This window comes from Eurosta solidaginis, chromosome 3 (assembly GCF_040869045.1).
Source record: "Eurosta solidaginis isolate ZX-2024a chromosome 3, ASM4086904v1, whole genome shotgun sequence".
NCBI lineage: Eukaryota > Metazoa > Arthropoda > Insecta > Diptera > Tephritidae > Eurosta > Eurosta solidaginis.
In genome coordinates, this window is record NC_090321.1 from 1653223 (window position 1) to 1675150 (window position 21928).

The following is a 21928-nucleotide window of genomic DNA, read 5'->3' on the forward strand; positions in this document are numbered from 1 at the left end:
TAATTACTTGTCTTTAGTTTGGCAACGCTGCCTTTAATAAACCTACTTTTTCAAAAATAGATGTCGCTGCTTAGCCTTTCGCCGTATGAGTTAAATAAAAAACAGCAGCGACATCTGCCTATCACATTTCACGTGTGCGAAAATATCACGACATCTGCTTCTCAAGTCTCTCAATGATCCAAAGCATTCCCGTGAGAATTGAGCGTCAGCCGGAGCTGTAAAACTCACTGTATGACGGCAAGTATTACCGATTTTGTAATAGCGGTGATGTATTTACCGATAGTGAAATAGCGTACATCGCTAATCCTTATCAACGAAACACGAAAATAAACAAATCATAATGAAGTACCAGTTTCGCAATTATTTTATTATTTAATTTATTTAAAATAAAACCCTTTCCTCTACAGATTAAGTGTTGACGGTTTACTGGTTTACTTTCCGTACGAGTACATCTACCCAGAACAATATGCATATATGCTGGAATTGAAACGCACATTGGATGCAAAGGGCCATTGCTTGCTGGAGATGCCTTCGGGTACTGGCAAAACTGTTACACTACTTTCATTAATTGTGGCATATATGATTGAAAATCCGGATGTTATACGCAAATTAATATATTGTTCACGTACAGTACCAGAAATTGAAAAAGTAATTGCAGAGCTACAAAATCTTATGTCTTACTATGAGAAGAATGCGCCAGAGCCAACTGGCTTATTAGGACTTGTTTTAAGTTCACGGAAAAATATGTGTATACATCCAGATGTGAGCAGGGAACGGGAAGGTAAATCGGTTGATGGAAAATGTTATAGTTTAACAGCAAGTCATGTACGCGAACGAAATGAAGTCGATCCAGAAAATACGCCAGTATGTAAGTGTTTATTGGATTTCTGTAATGATCGCACGAGTTCAGTGCACTAATTTGTTGGATTTGTTGTTTTGCAGGCCAATATTATGAAGGTTTCACTTTGGAGGGTAAACAATCAATGATGCCTGCCGGTGTTTATAGCATTGATGATCTCAAAGAATATGGAACTATGCGTAATTGGTGTCCATACTTTTTGGCGCGTTTTGCTATAGCACATGCGCACATTGTTGTTTATAGTTATCATTATTTATTGGATCCAAAAATCGCCGAGGTTGTCTCTAAGGAGATGACTAAACAATGCTGTGTCGTTTTCGATGAGGCTCACAATATTGATAATGTATGCATAGATTCGATGAGCGTGAAGATTAATAGGCGCACGGTGGAGCGAAGTACGAATGCGTTGAATAGTTTGCAAAAAATTGTGCAAGAGTGAGACATTTATTTAAAATAAGTTATTTCAAAAATAAGCCTTTTTTATGATAATTTTTTTTTTTAGCATGCGCGAAGATGACGCCAATCGATTGAATGAAGAATATCAACGTATGGTGCAGGGTTTGAAGGATGCACAGGAACAATGTGAAACTGATATGGTGATGGCTAATCCTGTACTGCCCGCTGATATACTGAAAGGTTTTCTCACTAGTTTTAAAAAACAGTTGTCCCAACGAGATAAAAAACCTCATAAAACTAGACTAGAAGTAGAATATAATATTTATTTCCACTTTGTTTTGTGACGTTGTCGCGTCAAGTTCGGTTTTCCCCACAACTCAACCGCGTGTTATAAAGAGGGACTCTATTCATGCAGTTGAGAATAAAATGGCGGATAGTGTGGGAATCGAAATGACAAAAATTTAATTAAAAACATTTAAAAATACCAAATAAGTGTGCGTGTTGTGAGTTCGTCGTAACAAAAAAAATTCAAATTGTGCAAAAAGTTTCTATTGCTATCGGGCAAAAATCTTAAAAAACATTAAAATTAAAATACGTATTTTGTGCAAAAATACATATAATTGCTATCGGGCAAAATCAAATACATATAACATTAAAATGTTAATAAATACATTCAACATATAAACTGCAAACGGGCGAAAATCCGGAACAATTAAAATCAAATAAATTAAAAAATATTGTCAACTTTAATTTAAAAATTATGTGAAATGCAAAATATATGTAAAACTTTCGTTTTACATAAATTCATACATATATGATAAACGGAACATATAACGGGGTAGAGATTACCTTATATATAAATTGCGATAATATACATATAACTCCACCAAGGACAAAAAAAAAACAAGTAACGGGATTAAAAATACCCTTACTATATATTTATGTACAGTCATGTACACATGTAAATGGATAGAAATTCACATAATACATACTTAAATGTACGGTTATGTACATATATTCATATTTTACATAAAATTGCTACGCTATATAAACCTAATACGACGAAAACGTTCTTACTAAGATTAATTAACCTAAAAATTATGTAAATATTGGTAAAAAAGATTGGAATAGACACACACATGGAATAAATATTAAATATATTAAATGGGAGAACAAAACACCACATGGCAATATCGGGAGGAATTTAAGGCTTCAATTATTAAATATCTACATAAATAAACATGTTACCACAAATTGCACTAGCTGGATGATTTAGCACAACAATTTGTCAAATTAATATTTCTATAACAATTGGAGGATGTCTACTGCTAATGGCTTGGGCATGTTGTGGGTACCACTTGGCATGTTTGTTATTGTAGGAAATGAACATTAGAAATTTACATAAATAAAACAAATCATCACTTTTGCAACTAATTGGATTAATTAACACATATGGTGGAATGACATAATGGAGCTACAAAACTTGACTAAAATTAAATCTATTTCAACATAATTTTTGGATACATGAGTACATGAGTAACCACAAATAAGAGATGATATACACATGGAAATCATGGAGACATACACATGGATTATTCACATGCTTCATGGTAGAGAAACTAGTAAGCTGTAACTTAAAGCTACTATATAAATGTATATAAAAATTCATGAACAGAGCAAACACAGTAATGCTGATACAAAAATATAATTCACGAGGAATTACAAATCTTGAAAAAGCACATGACAATATGCCATATACTAAAACTTAACATTTACAAGAAAACATCTTTGTGCTACGGGTTTTTACTTTGTGACATGTGTTAGTTGCTTAGGCACGTCTAAATTTTGCAAGTATATTACCTTATACGTTTGTTAACTTGGCGATTTAAGAGGCAAATTAAGGGTCCTCTTGCCATCTTTTGGAATTGAAAGATTCAATTCCTAAAACCAAACAAAAAAAAAATAATATTTATTTTTTATTTGATTAGTGTGTATTTTAATTTGTGGAAGCTGCTTTCAATTGCTTTTTGAAAATGTTTTTTTTTTTTTTGAGCTTTGATGCTGTCGCACATACAGCTAAAATCGTGAGAGTTATATCCATGGTCATAATGTAATGATCCATGGTATAAATATTACAAGAGCCAAAGTGATGTTTAAAAAAATTTTTTAATTCTCACTGCTCTCACATTTTTATTTTTTTTATTTTGGAGTTGTTTTCATAACAAAAATATAACAAACTGTAATATATTTGGTAATTCTATACGACAGCATGACACTCTTAATACACGTCCAAAAATATCAAGAGGGGTATCAAAAGACGCGTTTTGGATCCAGGATCGCAAATCCGAAAGCGGAGGAAAACATTTTTGGGTATGTCAAGAAATTTTGAAAATTTTCATGTGGTTGTTGTAATTTTGATAATTTTGTGGTACCCACAAAAAAATCGTGAACATAGCTGTTTTCCGCGGATATAGTTTTGGTCTCCAAACCGGTGTTGGATCCACCCAAGGTAATTTTTTATGGTTGTCGATCACAACGAGTCTTTTGACAGCCCTCAGTATTTTTGGACGCGTATAACCACTGTCATGCTGTCGTATAGAATTAACATATATTTTTGCGTTCTAAGATTAATATTATGATATTTTATCCAAAACCGAATTTTTTATTGGTGGAAATAACCAGAAAATAAGAAATCCTCAACGGTCAACCGCATTTGAGAATTTTCAATTCAAGAATTGTATTGTGGTTTCCCGCAAAAGGAAGCAACAGGCCACGATCCTCTTCTGAAGAATTTTCTTCAACATATTGTTTAGAAATTGTTCAGAAATGTACCGCCAAGGTTCACGGAAGAGAGACATATCTACTAATAATAACAATTTGGTGTGATATATATCTGAGGAGATTAAGGTCTAGCTTTCCATCTAATTCGAATGCTACTTATCGTGTATTCGTTTTTCTACGAACTGGCTCACCTAAATACATGTTTTGTGCCGACCCAAAAATTTATCTGCTAATTCGGACGAACTTTTGGTGCCAGGGTAATGCCCATGGAGAATCAATACCATTTATACAAATTTTCTTAAATATTTTTGATGGATAGGTCAACACACTAGCTCTACACCACGGCGGCAGACTTTGACCGTTCAGGAGGTAAATTCAGCCTCCACGAACTATAATACTCCCACTGGACGATGATGTTTAGCTAAGCTGCGAAGAGCTACAGCGTTTTTGCTGGCGTGGGCAAGTTATGGGAAGATCTCCACTGGGTTCGGAGAAGCAGGTGGGGGAAGAATTTGATCTCTCTTGGTACCCCCTGTTGACGTCAGTTATCGCGAAGCAGGGTTAGCTAGAGTGACTTGTTACGCAACGACCAGCATCTCCTAAACGGTTAAGCGCCAATTAAAAAAATTATCTTCCAACCGCGAGGAAAAGGACCAAAACAAACCAAAGAATATCTTCAAGATCATTTTTTTCCGCAGTAGTGAGGACACTTGAGACTGGTGATCTCTTATAAAGTGAAGTGTCAGCATATTTAAGGGTTAAAGACGTATCAACCAAGTGAAGAAGGATGAATGTAAAATCGGTAGGGGTGGTCGCCAACATTCGCTTCTTAATTAGAAGAAGTTAAGAAATAAGGGTTCTTCTTTTGTCCCTTTGCAAAAATAGCACGTGTTGAGGCATCCATTATATTGGTAATTAATTTTTTTGCCGTATATGTATGTACATAAAAACCGATTTCAAAACTTTTCGAAATATTTTTTCACTTATTTCATAAGATTTTTTTTTTTGGCATAAAAAAATGAAAAAGTCAAACCATCGTTTACTTTGGTTTGGCATTTCCACAAAATTTTTTTAATAATCAAAAAACCATTATGGCGCCAAGAAGAGTAAATGGTTTTACCTGGTAATATTTATACCATGGTTATATCTGTTCCTATATACGCCAGGTTAATAGAGTAGTGTTTTTGTTTATTTGACTTTCTTTGACAATTTTTGATTCATGGTGTAGAATTGTGAACCTCATATGACAGCTGTGCGTGCTGTCATCTGCTCCAATGTTCACAGTGTTGTACTAATTCTCTCAATTCAATATTGCTGTACTTATTTACTTAAAAAAAGGTGATAGGTTACAAATTTATTACATTTTCCATAAGTTGTGTACATATTAGCATAAAATAATTATCTCATCCATTTATCCTGCTTATTATGATTTTAATAACAAAAAGTTTAGTATCCATTTTTGCAAGCTATTTTGTTAGATCATTTTTATACCTTTCATGAAAATGAAATGGTATATTAATTTCGTCACGAAACCGAAAATTGTAAGTCCTTAAAGGAAAATAGATAGACCCACCATTAAGTATACCGAAATAGTCAGGTTGAAGAGCTGAGTTGATTTAGCCATGTCCGTCTGTCCGTCTGTCCGTCTGTCTGTTTGTATGCAAACTAGTCCCTCAATTTTTGAGATATCTTGATAAAATTTGGTGAGCGGGTGTATTTGGGTGTCCGATTAGACATTTGTCGGAACCGACCGGATCGGACCACTATAGCATATATCCTCCATACAACCGATTTTTCAGAAAAAGAGGATTTTTGTAATATCTTACCAAATTTAACAGATTGAAGCTTCAAACTTCACCATATACTTTCGTATATTGCACATATTGTTGCCTGAAAAAATTGATGAGATCGGTCGTATATATAGTATATATCCCCCACAACCGATTGTTCAGATAAGGAACTTTTCGTAATTACTGCCCCATTTTAAGAGCTAGAGGCTTCAAATTTCAACGAATGCTTAGGTATATAGCATATATTGTTGTCTGAAAAAATCATAAAGATCGGTGGTATATATAGTATATATATGGTGGTATATATAGTATATATATATAGTATATATATATATATATTTTCGCAAATTTTAGCCCCATTTTAACAGCTAGAAGCTTCAAATTTCACCGAATACTTACGCATATAGCATATATTGTTGTCTGAAAAAATCATAGAGATCGGTTGTATATATAGTATATACCTCATACAACCGATTGTTCAGATAAGAAACTTTTCGCAATATCTACCCCATTTTAACAGCTATAAGCTTCAAATTTCACCGATTGCCTCGTATATAGCATATATTGTTGTCTGAAAAAATCATAGAGATCGGTTGTATATATAGTATATATCTCATACAACCGATTGTTCAGATAAGAAACTTTTCGCAATTTCTACCCCATTTTAACAGCTATAAGCTTCAAATTTCACCGATTGCTTACGTATATAGCATATATTGTTGTCTGAAAAAATCATAGAGATCGGTTGTATATATAGTATATATCTCATACAACCGATTGTTCAGATAAGAAACTTTTCGCAAATTCTACCCCATTTTAACAGCTAGAAGCTTCAAATTTCACAAAAAGCTTACGTGTATAGCATATATTGTTGTCTGAAAAAATCATAGAGATCGGTTGTATATATAGTATATATCTCATACAACCGATTGTTCAGATAAGAAACTTTGCGCAATTCCTGCCCCGTTTTAACAGCTAGAAGCTTCAAATTTCACAAAATGCTTACGTATATAGCATATATTGTTGTCTGAAAAAATCATAGGGATCGGTGGTATATATATTATATACTTCATATAAACTGTCATTTTTGCCCCTTTTTTACGGCTAGAAGCTTCAAAATTCATCAAATTTCATCAAATAGCTACGTTTACGTCATATATTTTTGAAATACGTGATTCGTAGTCATAGTTTTTACATGCAGACCACAAAAAACGTGAAGCTTTGCATCCTCACACAGATTACCTACCTATTTTTATACCTTTCATGAAAATGAAATGGTATATTAATTTCGTCACGAAACCGAAAATTGTAAGTCCTTAAAGGAAAATAGATAGACCCACCATTAAGTATACCGAAATAATCAGGTTGAAGAGCTGAGTTGATTTAGCCATGTCCGTCTGTCCGTCTGTCCGTCTGTCTGTTTGTATGCAAACTAGTCCCTCAATTTTTGAGATATCTTGATAAAATTTGGTGAGCGGGTGTATTTGGGTGTCCGATTAGACATTTGTCGGAACCGACCGGATCGGACCACTATAGCATATATCCTCCATACAACCGATTTTTCAGAAAAAGAGGATTTTTGTAATATCTTACCCAATTTAACAGATTGAAGCTTCAAACTTCACCATATACTTTCGTATATTGCACATATTGTTGCCTGAAAAAATTGATGAGATCGGTCGTATATATAGTATATATCCCCCATAACCGATTGTTCAGATAAGGAACTTTTCGTAATTACTGCCCCATTTTAAGAGCTAGAGGCTTCAAATTTCAACGAATGCTTAGGTATATAGTATATATTGTTGTCTGAAAAAATCATAAAGATCGGTGGTATATATAGTATATATATAGTATATATATATATATATTTTCGCAAATTTTAGCCCCATTTTAACAGCTAGAAGCTTCAAATTTCACCGAATACTTACGTATATAGCATATATTGTTGTCTGAAAAAATCATAGAGATCGGTTGTATATATAGTATATATCTCATACAACCGATTGTTCAGATAAGAAACTTTTCGCAATATCTACCCCATTTTAACAGCTATAAGCTTCAAATTTCACCGATTGCTTTCGTATATAGCATATATTGTTGTCTGAAAAAATCATAGAGATCGGTTGTATATATAGTATATATCTCATACAACCGATTGTTCAGATAAGAAACTTTTCGCAATTTCTACCCCATTTTAACAGCTATAAGCTTCAAATTTCACCGATTGCTTTCGTATATAGCATATATTGTTGTCTGAAAAAATCATAGAGATCGGTTGTATATATAGTATATATCTCATACAACCGATTGTTCAGATAAGAAACTTTTCGCAATTTCTACCCCATTTTAACAGCTATAAGCTTCAAATTTCACCGATTGCTTTCGTATATAGCATATATTGTTGTCTGAAAAAATCATAAAGATCGGTGGTATATATAGTATATATATGGTGGTATATATAGTATATATATATAGTATATATATATATATATTTTCGCAAATTTTAGCCCCATTTTAACAGCTAGAAGCTTCAAATTTCACCGAATACTTACGCATATAGCATATATTGTTGTCTGAAAAAATCATAGAGATCGGTTGTATATATAGTATATATCTCATACAACCGATTGTTCAGATAAGAAACTTTTCGCAATATCTACCCCATTTTAGCAGCTATAAGCTTCAAATTTCACCGATTGCTTTCGTATATAGCATATATTGTTGTCTGAAAAAATCATAGAGATCGGTTGTATATATAGTATATATCTCATACAACCGATTGTTCAGATAAGAAACTTTTCGCAATTTCTACCCCATTTTAACAGCTATAAGCTTCAAATTTCACCGATTGCTTACGTATATAGCATATATTGTTGTCTGAAAAAATCATAGAGATCGGTTGTATATATAGTATATATCTCATACAACCGATTGTTCAGATAAGAAACTTTTCGCAATTTCTACCCCATTTTAACAGCTATAAGCTTCAAATTTCACCAAATGCTTACGTGTATAGCATATATTGATGTCTGAAAAAATCATTGAGATCGGTGGTATACATAGTATATATCTCATACAACCGATTGTTCAGATAAGAAACTTTGCGCAATTTCTGCCCCGTTTTAACAGCTAGAAGCTTCAAATTTCACAAAATGCTTACGTATATAGCATATATTGTTGTCTGAAAAATCATAGAGATCGGTGGTATACATATTATATACTTCATATAAACTTTCATTTTTGCCCCTTTTTTACGGCTAGAAGCTTCAAAATTCATTAAATTTCATCAAATAGTTACGTTTACGTCATATATTTTTGAAATACGTGATTCGTAGTCATACTTTTTACATGCAGGTCACAAAAAACGTGAAGCTTTGCATCCTCTCACAAAGTACCTACCTATTTTTTATTTTATATTTATCTTAAAAATCGTTTAGGTATGCACATCTGTTCACTAGATATTTCTTATCTTATACATCCGATTATTCGGAGATTACGAACGGGATAAGATTATTGTTCAGCCCCATTCATGAAAGGTATGAAGTCTTCGGCATAGCCGAAGATAGTCCCGTCCTTACTTGTTTTTCCTATTTTTTTCCTTTTAAACAAACTTGATACTGTTAAACACATATATGTAATACTCCTATATTGCTAATAGAAAATGCTCGCAATGTGTTTTGAGTTCGAAATCAAAGCAAGACAGCCTATAAAATTTTTGTGATTGTAGCAGCATAAGTGTGACAAGAAAAATTTCACATCTAGGTATATTCGATTATTGAATACAAAAACAAAAACGTTTAAACAGCAATATATCGGCACTCTGATGTTTGGGAATGTACCTAGCCTTTTGTAGCAATATATGGTTAAACATTTCTTTCTTAAAATTTAGGTTTATACATTTCTATGTGTATATGTAACTATATATGTGTATACTCTTTTTTTAATTACAATAGTATTTATTTGTTTTAGGGAAAATATTCCAATACATAAAAGTTTTACATATAAAGTTTTTTTTTTACAGGGAATTAGCAAGACCAGCATTATGCAGAAAATTAATTAATTCTTCATAGTATGAGACATTTTTTGTTATAGAGATCTTTTAAGTTATTGATTTTTTTAAAAACGATACCGGTTCTGAAGGCACTGTGTTTGGTACATTCAATTATCAGGTGCTGTGTCGTTTCTGCCACATGGCAGATTTGGCAGTGGTCAGAGATGTTTGCTTTAAATTTTTTTATGTATATTTTTCCATACGTATATCCTAAAATCAGTCTATTCAATAACTTCGTATCGTATGCATTAAATGCATTTATTTTTTATTTTTGAACCAATGGTTCTTTTCCTTACGTGCTATTACATCTATAATACCTGCGTCCAGTTTAGGACATTTGTCTTTTATTTCTCCTAAAGTTCTATCCCATAGTTCCCTGCCAATCCTCAAAAGGGCTTCTCTGGGTGTTAAGTCTGGATTTAAATGCTGTCCTACTTCCGTTGCTTTTTTCGCCGCTTCGTCAGCTTTTTCATTGAATTCTATACCCATATGACTGGGTACCCAAATTATTTGGATTGTCTCAATTTTTGATGCCTGCAACTGATTATGAATTTCTGCTACTAAAAAATGTGTAGTGCTGTCACAATCAAGATTACTTATTGCCCCTAGGCTGTCCGTGAAAATAGCTAATTTCTTTCTTTTATACCTTATTGCTAACTTGACCGCTTCATACATTGCCACCAACTCTCTCAAAAGTTGAAGTGAACACCTGCTGTATTTTGAAAAGATAGGATACCTTACTTTCTATGTCATATCAGCACATCCCGTACTATTACCTTCAACCGAGGCATCTGTGGCCAGTATATAGAAATCCTCACTTACAAGCCTGTTCAATTTGGCATATCACAAAGCCTTTAACCTTTCTCGCGAATATTCCTTTTTTTTTGCTTAATTCCGAATATGTAAATTTTATATTCTTATGCCTTTGAAAGCTTATCTTTGTATTTATCTTGTCCAAAACATGTCTAAATTCATTATATGCATAGCAGTGCTATTTCTTTGTAACCGATTTTTCATTTCCGGGTTCAGTAGCCATTGTTTCGTTAATTCTTTGTTAGTTAACCAAAGCGCTCTGGAGAGTGGTGGAAGTTCACAGGCCAGAGCATATCTTGCTTACGTTGGTGTGTTGGGTGGGACACCCAGGCATCTTCTCAGAGTTTCATTTACGGAAGTAATTAATTGCTTGCCCGCTCCTTTTTGCGCGTTTGCAAACGTTGTGTTTGCATATTCCGCTTTCGATCTAACATAGGTTTTGAACAGATTTACAGCATTTTTGGGAGCCAGCCCTGCCTTAATGGTTGTCAATATACTTATGAGGTTTTTTGCATTTATGATGGAATTTTTAATGCCCAGCACATGTTCTTTGGAAGTCAAATTGGTACTGACTATTCTACCCAGCCATTTTATCTTTTCTACTTGTTGTATGCAATCGCCATTCAGCTGTAAGTTAAACCTTCTTTTCGTAGTGCTCATGTACATGAAACATGTTTTTCCTATATTGAATTCTAAGTTTATTTCATCACAAAGCTGTTTTAAATTTGTCATTTTAGTTTTTAACCTCAGTAGTGCTTCCTCGTCTGTTTTACCATGGCATATTATCGCCACATCGTCTGCATATTGAAATATTTGTGTCGTTTCGTCATTAACTTCATGCAATCTTGCAGTTTAAACATTTAACAGTAAAGGAGAAAGACAACTACCTTGCGGTAGACCATTTTCAATTTGTATTGTGTATTTCCCTAAATTTAACTTTCTACACGAAAATAAATTAAATATCCACTCAACAATGTTTGGATGAACTTCTTTCTGTATTAGAATATTGTAGAGAATTTTTAAGTCAACACAATTGTATGCATTTGAGATGTCTAGGATGCATATGAACACCTTGTTTTTTTTTTGCTTTTTACTTCCGCGATGTAGTGCAAGGCCTCATTTAGACACATTGTGGCAGCGATTCTTCTTATATGCAAAACTTCTGTTAGGAATTACTTTATTATTTTCTATAAATTCTGTTAATTTATCTTTTATCATCATATTGAGGCTTTTTACGACCACTGACAACACTGATATGGGTCTATAGTTTCTGAAATCATCCAAGTCTTTCCCAGGCTTGGGGATGGGTATAATTTTAATTTCCCTCCATTCTGACTTTATTGTATTGTTCTTAAAAAGTTCCACTAGCGCATGAAACAGCCCCTCCTTTGTCTTAATAGGCTCTTTTAGCATATCAAACGTGATCTTATCCAAACCCCCAGCAGTAGATTTTTTTTGTTTACCAACTCAAGGAACTTTTCAAACTTAAAACATATTTTCTCTCTTGGCCTTTGTACATTTACCATATCCAGCGCAGATGTATTGCTTCTACTTTGTTTTACTTTCTGTTCAAGTTCTTTAAGATAATTCTCATTGTCTTCTTCAGCCCATACATTTTTGTCGCCATGATTCATGTTGTGATCATTATTCACGAAACACCACGCCTCCTTAGCATTTGGGTTCGTGTTGATTTCTTCAATTTTTTCCAAATAAATTTTCCTTTTCGCATCCTTCACTGCTTTCTTCCACCTTCCCGATTCTATTATTGCAGCTTCAAAGTCCACTACATTGCCTGCTTGCCGCACCTTTTTCCTTTTGGCTGTCAAGATTCGGTAATGTCTTTCCAGTGCCTTATCCCACCACGCTTTCAGTGTGTTTCCCTTATTGTTTAAATCAATCGTTGCTCTTTTTCTGGAATGTTTTATTTCTCTTTCAAAGTCTTCCAAATCTTTGAATTCTACTGTATTTAAAATATCTTGGAGCTTCTTTCTAGCTACAAAAAAGTTATGTTGTTTGCTATTCCTCATTTCTATGACTATCGGTTTGTGATGGATTTGATTATTGTAAATTTTATTTATTTTCTAAAACCTATGGCTACTCCTCCGTACCCATCAGCCCTAACTTTTTTAAATAAATTAAATCCAATTAAATTGTGATGACATTTTTGTATGTCATTTGAAAATATCTCCTGAAGACAAACTATATCAATATTATTTTTTTGATTAAAAAAATCTACGTAACTTTTATTCGATTTTAGGCTTTGCACATTATATTGTAGTATTTTATTGTGTCCATGTTCATTATTTCGATTTTGTTTGACTGTTAGCCTCTCACTAACATGATTCTGACATAAGTTTTCTATGAGATGCACTATTGAGTCATTGTTGTCGATATTAAATTTTTCGACAAGTAAAGCTAATAATCTTTCTATTTCTCCTACTTTCGTCCAGTTCTGCTTTTGATAGCATGGTTCTTGCAATTTGTTTTCTTTCCTGGTATAACTTTTCACTGGTTTGGCTCTTTGAACTTTCCTTACTACATCACTATATCTGTTTCTTACAAGACGTTTTTTAATCACTTTGTCATTGTTAATGCGTTTAACACTTGTTTTATTTATCCGTTGTTGTAATTAATGGCGCTATGATACGTTTCAAACGCCTCAACCTTTGAAATTTTCTTGACCGTCATTATTTCTAATATTTGTTTCTCCTTTTCCCATTTAGGACAGTTGTTTCTATTTAAAGCACAATGCTCACCACTACCACAAAGAACACAGCGATTTGGTTCTTTACAATTATTCTTTTGATAGCCTTAATTCTGTCCGCACAGAATACATCTGGGCTTAGCTCTACACCCCATTCGCGTGTGTCCTAGCCGACCACAGCTATAGCACTGCCTAATTCTAGAATATAATGCATCACTTTGAATTTGACAAAATAAATATCTATAGCCTCAGGTAGTTCATTTCCTTCAAAACCTATCTTTACCGTGCAGGTCCGAACGAATTTTTCTTTTTCTTAAGGATCCCTTTTGGTTATCCTAGTGACAAACGTAACTTTTATATCCGTGTTTATATTACTCAAGATTTCCTCATCAGTGAATTCTAAAGGAATATTCCTCACCACTCCTACCTTTATGTCCATTTGTTACATTTTGAATTTTTTTTACAGTTCCAGTCGCCACATTTTCAATCATTTTGTTTTCGTTTTGCCTGCGTTCTGCTACCATTTTGATCCACGCGCTTCTTTGAATCAGCATTCCTTGTAACGGAATTTGAAAGCCGTCATCTTTTTCCGTTTTTAGTTTTTTAGCTTTTAACTCTCTACCTAGTTTAACCTTCCTTTTTTCCTCAATTTCTAACTGCTTTCGTTCTTTTCTTGTATTTCGTCTGTAGCTAGTCTGTCGATTTAGATTCCTATACTCCAAAAAACCCGTGTCCAAGTCATCGCCCACGTCCGTCTCCATGTCATCCGCACCAGCGTCACCCTGACCACCGCTTCCGACGCCACGGCGTCGGCCATTTTGTATTTCTTCCTCAGTAATACAACGCCTTCAGTACCACATACCAGAATTTACGTTTATCAATAAATGCTAAAAATGCTTTTGAATTTTACTTTTACCACTCTGATATTTCCAAAATATTTTACAATTGTACAGAGCACTCCTTTTTCACTGCTATTTAAACAACTTTTACAATATAAATCAAATTTCTCTTTATACCAAAAAGCCTACCACCTTCACAGTTTGAGAGTACAACGCCGAATGGTTTTTTTTGTTTTTTTTTTTGAGATTTGATTTCTGTGGTGAGGATTCTTAGATCCTCATCAAACAGGTTGTGACGAATATTAGCAACACTAAGGGATACTATCATCTCTAAGCCGATGCTAAGCAGTGAATTGTATGCACATCAATAGATCAATCATTATGTCTACACATATGTACGTACACGCAACGGAGAAGACACGCACAAACACATGCAAATATCTTATCTGAGATACTCCCAAAAGTATGCAGTTATAATTGGGGAAGTATCGCTCACAAATACACGCGCATATGAGAAGCTATACACGTGCATCTGTAGTTATGATTATATAGCTAGTTAGTGCTATAGTAAGTTCTGGAAATGGAAGCGCCTAGAAATATGTGAACTAGGAAACCGCACAGTATAAGAGCAGCAACAGTTGAGGCGCGACAATCAGTTTGATTTAAGACGTTATCCGGCGAGCAATAGTAGTGTTATTGTGAAGAACTTTAATAGAGGCCATTTTGCATTATTGAATAGTGGAGTTATTTATTCAACAGTTTAGTGATTCGAACTTAGCAGAAGGTTGCAAATAAGAGGATTTGCAGTAAATTCGTTACAAGGTTATATTTCAACAGTATTAAAATGATTTGGTTGTTGAGATATCGACAGTTGTGTTATATTTAATGGAGCAGAATTTTTACACGCGTGGTAATACCAAAAGACAAGGATCATGTTGAAAATTGCCACATTATTTCTGTGGCTAGTTAAAAGGTTATTGTTGTTTTTTTTTTTTTTTTTAATTCAAGTTCAAAATGTATTAAATTTTTTGTTTTATTTTTGTAAGATCCTTATCATCGAATTAAGTGTTGTAGCAACTTTATGGTTACATGTACATGACTGTTCATTTATGTATAAGGGAATTTCTATCCCGTTATGTGTTTCGTTTGTCCTCGGTTGCGTTATTAAAAAGGTTATGGGTGTATGTATGTAAAAAAAATTTTTACTTGCATATGTTAAACTTTACACATTATTTTAAAGTAAATTTATATTTTGAGTATATTTACGAACAGTATATTAACATTTTTTAAATCAATTTTCCGAATTTTTGCCAGGTGGCAATTATATATTTTCGAAAATTTCATGAGTATGAAACGCAGTTTTCATACATACATATATGTTTAACATTTACCGTAAGCTGGCTTTATTTATTTGTTGAAAAAACTTTTATTTTTTGAAGTTATTAATGACGAACGCGTTTTATTTGTACGAAAAAGCTGTGAAATTCCTTGCTGTCCTGATTTTTATTCAACCACATGTAACAATTCCGAAATATTCATGTGGTTGAGTTAGAAGGAATTTAATCATAAGGAATTACACGACTAGAAGAAAAAGCGAAGTTTGAAGTTGGTTTTTTGGCTCTTCGTGGCGTTTGCAAGGCTGGGAAGCTTTTCAGAAATGGCTACTGCCAAAGAACAACCTTGTTTAGAGAGCCTGTTTTGCCTTGCAGACTATTGTTTTTGAAATGGCATAAACACTCCAAAAAATATTTTGGTAAAAGTTTGCAGGTTTAATATTGATTTTCAAACCCATCTACCCTGCAGATGCCGTTCGTAGTCGGCAAAAACATGTAGGTCCCGTTCCGCCAATTAGTCGGAAAAATTAAAAGGAGTACGACACAAATTGGAAGAGAAGCTCGGCCTAAGTAGCCTCGGTGTACACTTCCTCGTATTTTTATTCTTTATTTTTATTTTTTTGGTCAAACCCTGGGATCTTGTAGGAATAGAAGGATTTGAATGTACTTAAAAGCCAATGCTAAATAAAAATTTGTTTTTCTCCATTTAGAGGTAGTGCCTGGTAACATTCGTAATGCTGATCATTTTCTCAGCTTTCTGCGTCGTTTTGTAGAATACATCAAAACCCGTTTGCGCGTGCATCATGTAGTACAAGAATCTCCGGCTGGTTTCTTAAAAGATATTTCTTCAAAAATTTGTATTGAGCGTAAGCCATTACGCTTTTGTGCTGAGCGTTTGGCTAGCTTGTTACGTACGCTGGAAATTACTGACATGACGGAGTTTGGCGCTCTTATTTTGGTACGTTGCTTGCATATAATAATAATATGTTAACAAGTATCATTTTTTCTGCCCATAGATAACACATTTTGCTACGCTAGTATCCACTTATACAAAGGGTTTCACAATCATTGTAGAACCTTTTGATGATAAAACACCTACAGTTATTAATCCCATATTACACTTTAGTTGCTTGGATTCTTCTATAGCTATGGCGCCAGTATTTAAACGATTTCAAACAGTTGTCATAACATCAGGCACACTATCACCTATGGATATGTATCCTAAAATTTTAGATTTTGATCCTGTCATAATGAGTTCATTCACTATGACGTTAGCACGGCCTTGCTTGCTTCCAATGGTATGTACATACAATTGTATATGTGTGACTTGGAATCATGAAACGACCCTATTGTGCGTACACAAGTTTTCGAGAAAACGCGTTTAAAGTTTTTGTTTGTAATTAAAATTTAATTAACTTCCCGATAAGCTACAAGCTTGAAACTTGGAATATAGTTCAGAACCCGATGACAATGTAATAATAAGAAAAAAAACTCCGATAGGTGCATGGATCGAAATATTTCAAAAAATCGTATTTGTGGGTCGATTTGGCTTAAATGTGATTTGTGACAAAACCAAGAAAGGTAGAAAACGGTTTGTTCCATTGGAAAGAACGTTAAATTTCCTATAAGAATCACTCAAGAAGTGAAGAACGGTATTTTCGCACAATAGGGCCGTTTCATGATTCCAGGTCACATATACTATATACTTTTGACTTGCAAAGTCACGAACATCGCACTTTGTATGCATTATGCTTTTAAATACTTTAGGTAATCTGAAAATATTTATCTTATGCAGATTGTATCTAAAGGCAACGATCAAGTTGCAATCTCATCGAAATTTGAAACACGCGACGATACAGCAGTTATACGCAACTATGGTCAGCTACTGGTGGAGACTGCCAAAACAGTACCCGATGGTATTGTTTGCTTTTTTACTTCCTATCTCTATCTTGAGTCTGTTGTTGCTTCGTGGTATGATCAAGGCATTGTAGATACTTTACTGCGTTACAAGCTGTTATTTATTGAGACACAAGATGCTGCAGAAACGAGTTATGCGCTTATGAACTATGTAAAGGTAAATTAATGAGCGTATTAAATGAAATATTTAATATTTTGTATTATTTTCCACCGTTAAGGCCTGCGATTGTGGACGCGGTGCGGTATTACTGGCTGTTGCTCGTGGCAAAGTATCTGAAGGCGTTGATTTCGATCACCATTATGGACGCGCCGTACTCATGTTTGGCATTCCATATGTCTACACCCAATCGCGCATACTTAAAGCGCGCCTCGATTATCTACGCGATCAATTTCAAATACGTGAAAATGATTTTCTTACCTTCGATGCTATGCGCCATGCGGCACAATGTGTTGGCCGTGCGCTGCGTGGCAAAACCGATTATGGTATTATGATATTCGCTGATAAACGTTTCTCGCGTCAGGATAAAAGAAGTCGTTTACCAAAATGGATACAAGAACATTTAGTGGATAGTTTTTGCAATTTAAGCACAGAAGAAGCAATGCAATTGGCGCGGCGCTGGTTGCGTCGAATGGCTCAACCATTTACACGAGAAGATCAATTGGGTATATCGTTGTTGACTTTGGAGCAATTGGAAAATTCAGAAAAAGAGAAATTAGAACGGCAGGCGCAAGGCAAAGAAGGTGTGGGCGGTGAAGTTATGGAATTGTAAAAATGTTAAGATTGAAGGTGTTGAATTAAAGAAAAATGTAATAAATTTTACAAATTTTGATTTTAAACGAGAATTGGACATCAGAAAGTACGCAAAGCCCACTTTGAACACACATGTCCTAATGACTATGTTCTCAATCCATAGGCAACGCTAAAAACATTCAAAAACCTACGATTTGGCATTCCTGGTCAGCCCATTTTTTGGGATATCTTAAAATTTTTAAAGTTCTTTTCTATTTATCAAACTTCGGCGCTAAAAAATTCAGTTTCAATATTCTTGTCACATTTATAAATTTTCGTTTCAAATCATTAGGGGTATTCTCTCTGTCTAGAATCCATAAAAAATACATGTATATATGTATGTATCACATATACAGAAGACTTCGAAGTTTAAAAACCTATTAAAAGCTCTGTTAATTATTTACTTCCAAAAATAACAGCTAATTCCGAACTTTATTTTATAATTTTTTAATTTCATGCATAGACATCCCAATTAGACTGGGGGAGATTAAGAGAAGGTGAGAGGTGCATACGATCGACCAAGCGGGAAAGGCGTGGGTTCAAGCGCGGGGCTGTAAAGTGTCTAAGATTATGTGTGGGTCTTACAACCTTAGACTAACAAAGTTGCTTCTATCATTAAAAAGAGAGGACTGTAGACTCATGACGGGTATTCTGACTGGACACTGCCTTGTGGCGTCACATGCCTTTAAATTAGGCTTGGTCAGTGATAGCAGATGAAGGAAGTGCGGGTTGGAAGAGGAAACGATCGAGCACGTTCTGTGCTCGTGCCCTGCGCTTACCAAGCTATGATTCCAGCTATTAGGACTGATACAGCTGTCAGAACTAGAAGAACCAAATGGCTTAAGTCCTAGAAAGTTTCTAGTATTTGCCAAGAGGACGGAGTTATTTTATAACATAAGTCCTGGTTTTTGATAGGGTTATTCAGTCTATGTGAGGTCCTCATTGACCTCCAGTTCAACCTAACATAACCTAATTTCATGCGTTCTCGCATAAAGCTTATTTTAGTTGGTTGTTAATTTCTATACGATTATCAAATAATTTTGAATTCCGATACACATACATATGTACATTCTCACCCTTATCACGAAGTTCACGCGGAAAAGTGTTCGCCTTCACTTCTTTTGTTCGGGTGAACTTCTTCCGCCTATTGGCAATTTCGGGCGAACAAAAGTTCACTTCGAAACAGCTGATGCTCTATTGTGAATTGGCAGTGAACAAATAATTTACTTACACTTGTGTAAATTTTGTAACCAATCATATATTTCCTTAACAACAAGAACAAAAATAGAAATAAAAAATTTATAAAATAATGTTTAGTATTGCACTTAGGTTGGTATTGATTGAGCGCGAGGAGAATATAAATGTGGAAGCGATTTGGAGGCAATTAAGGGACAGTTCTAACCCTTTGGAGCTAAATGATTCACTTTAAGCTAAAAATTACTCAGGGCTGTCATGGAATCCAAGTCGGTTTTGCGTTTTGTCGGAATTACAAACCAATATTGGTTTAAATTGGTGTCATAAAACCGTATTGGTTTTGCTCTTTTCGAATGTAAATAAAAGCGATGTTCGAATCAACTGTTTTGCGGTGCACCGGCAATTTTGATGTTAATTTTTTTGACAAAATTTTATAAAATAGTTGGTTTGCGCAGAACAGAAATACACAAATTTATTGACAACAAAATGGCATCAGCAGTTGTAGCATTTATATTATTGGAAGAAGAAAGTTGCGAGAAGGTCAAAAGGAAAATTTGGAGAGATCGCAGCAATCCAATTGAGTTGCCAGGTACAGCGTATTTAAAAATATTTCTTAATGTGGGTTTCTAAATATTTATAGTGTATTTGCAGTTACATTGCATACTATCGCATAAACAAAGAGGCTTTCCGAATGGTATTGGACACCATTGAAGGACGCTTAACTCGCTCGAATGCTCTGCCAGTGCTGCAACTAACTACGTTACAATTTTTTGATGAAGGATCGTATCAAAGATCAGTTAGCAAGGATTCTAGCATGAGTGTAGGTAGAAGCACGGTGTCAACGATTTTAGATGATGTGCTTCGTGAAGCCCTTCGCAATATTTGAATGTTTCTCCATAAATTCAGTCAAAATACTGTTTTGCATTGAATTTTTATGTTTTCCTCTATTAAGAATGAAAATATATGTAAATTTAAATTTATTTTTATAAAATAAACCTTTATTTACTTACATTTTTAGAAAATACTCAACTGCAAGAGAAATAATACTAGGAAAAAATTTAATCCAACAGCATTTAACTGATTGGATTGTTTGCGATAGCAAAATCGATATTATCGGATTCTGTGACACCTAAAACCAACACTAATTCCAATTCGAACACTAAACCGATAACATTGGATTTCGTGACACCAAAGCAATTATTTTGTCGTTTTTAAATCCGATTCCGACAACAATTGGATTTCATGACAGCCCTGACTATTTTCAGCACTTTTGAATAACAAGTTAATTTTTTTCAATTAGCTTTCGCCAATATTACAGGCTAAACAAGTCGGCATTCTAATATTTGCTAGTTATTCTTAACAACTTCTTGCCACCATTGAAGCAAAAAATTTGGAGTTCCACCAATTGTAAAATTGAGTACATGTCCTCGTTTTTTTTTGCATAGGGAATAGTCGTTGGAAAGGACCATGAAGTGGGTTGTTGTTGTTGTTGATGAAGTGGGTCTTCGCCAATCTTGTTTCAGTGAGGTGCTCAACATTTTAGAACCGTTGCTTTGTCCACTATAGATAACTTGGCCGACTGATACGTTGTCATAAAAAAGAGAATTTACATACTTAGCAATACAGGAATTTCACTTTTTTCCACTCAGCTTCCGATTTTGCCTTATTTATTGATTTATTTCTAATAAAAAGAGTAAATATAATTATAAGAGTATCAAATTTTAAAACAAAAAATTAGTTACATTTTGTTTTCCTCTCGTTCGCCTGTAAAATATAAGTGAACAAATTTGGGTTTCCCCGCTGTTCATTTCGCCCGAACAAAGAGTTGCGATAAGGTGAAATGTTTTTCGAACACGAAAAATTGTTTCGCCACCCTCTGCGATAGGGTGAACGAAAACTGTGAATATTTTCGGGTGAAAATAAAAATCGCGATAAGGGTGATTTTGTTTCCTATTCATTTGTTATATTAGCTGTGTTTTTTTTACATCTATATAAGTTTACCCTTAAACATAATATGAACTGCTATGCGTTAAACTTTATCTACTCTTCTGAAATTGCTGCGCAGAAAATCAGTACTCCTAAATTTCAATACGCATACTCAAATGCAACTGAAATATGTGTGTATGTATCACCTCTACAAATGCACCCTTATCCCGAGTTTTATTTTCACCCGAAAATATTCACAAATTTTGTTCACCCTATCGCAGAGGGTGGCGAAACAATTTTTCGTGTTCGAAAAAAATTACACCTTATCGGCAAATCTTTGTTCGGGCGAAATGAATATCGGGGAAACCCAAATTTATTCACTTATATTTTACAGGCGAACGAGAGAAAAACAAAATGTAAATAATTTTTTGTTTTGAAATTTGATACTCTTATAATTATATGTATTTTTATTAAAAGAAATAAATCAATAAATAACGCATAATCGGAAGCTGACTGGAAAAAAGTGATATT

General features: G+C 34.2%; 1 protein-coding gene across 4 annotated transcripts; it reads left to right on the forward strand.

The window, feature by feature from the left end:
* The first annotated feature begins 248 nt into the window (after nucleotides 1-248).
* Nucleotides 249-20284, forward strand: Xpd (general transcription and DNA repair factor IIH helicase subunit Xpd). 4 transcript variants are annotated; one of them, XR_010950456.1, is made up of 10 exons: nucleotides 249-345; nucleotides 408-868; nucleotides 943-1294; nucleotides 1362-1495; nucleotides 16281-16528; nucleotides 16587-16868; nucleotides 17366-17644; nucleotides 17706-18228; nucleotides 19927-20060; nucleotides 20123-20284. XR_010950456.1 is itself a non-coding variant. In XM_067770246.1 (10 exons), the coding sequence occupies exons 1-10, from the start codon at nucleotides 341-343 to the stop codon at nucleotides 20143-20145; spliced, it is 2454 nt and encodes an 817-aa protein (XP_067626347.1). In that variant the 5' UTR covers nucleotides 249-340; the 3' UTR covers nucleotides 20146-20284. The 4 variants fall into 4 exon arrangements, 3 of the variants coding, with proteins under 3 accessions (XP_067626347.1, XP_067626348.1, XP_067626349.1); XM_067770246.1 differs by having other exon boundaries at nucleotides 19914-20060; XM_067770247.1 differs by having other exon boundaries at nucleotides 19932-20060.
* The last annotated feature ends 1644 nt before the right edge of the window (nucleotides 20285-21928 follow it).

What these genes read in the sequence shown, in the direction of transcription:
- Xpd (XM_067770246.1), top strand. An exon ending in CGCTTATGAACTATGTAAAG is followed by an intron (nt 17,645 to 17,705) that starts GTAAATTAATGA and finishes TCCACCGTTAAG; the next exon opens with GCCTGCGATTGTGGACGCGG. An exon ending in CAATCCAATTGAGTTGCCAG is followed by an intron (nt 20,061 to 20,122) that starts GTACAGCGTATT and finishes GTGTATTTGCAG; the next exon opens with TTACATTGCATACTATCGCA.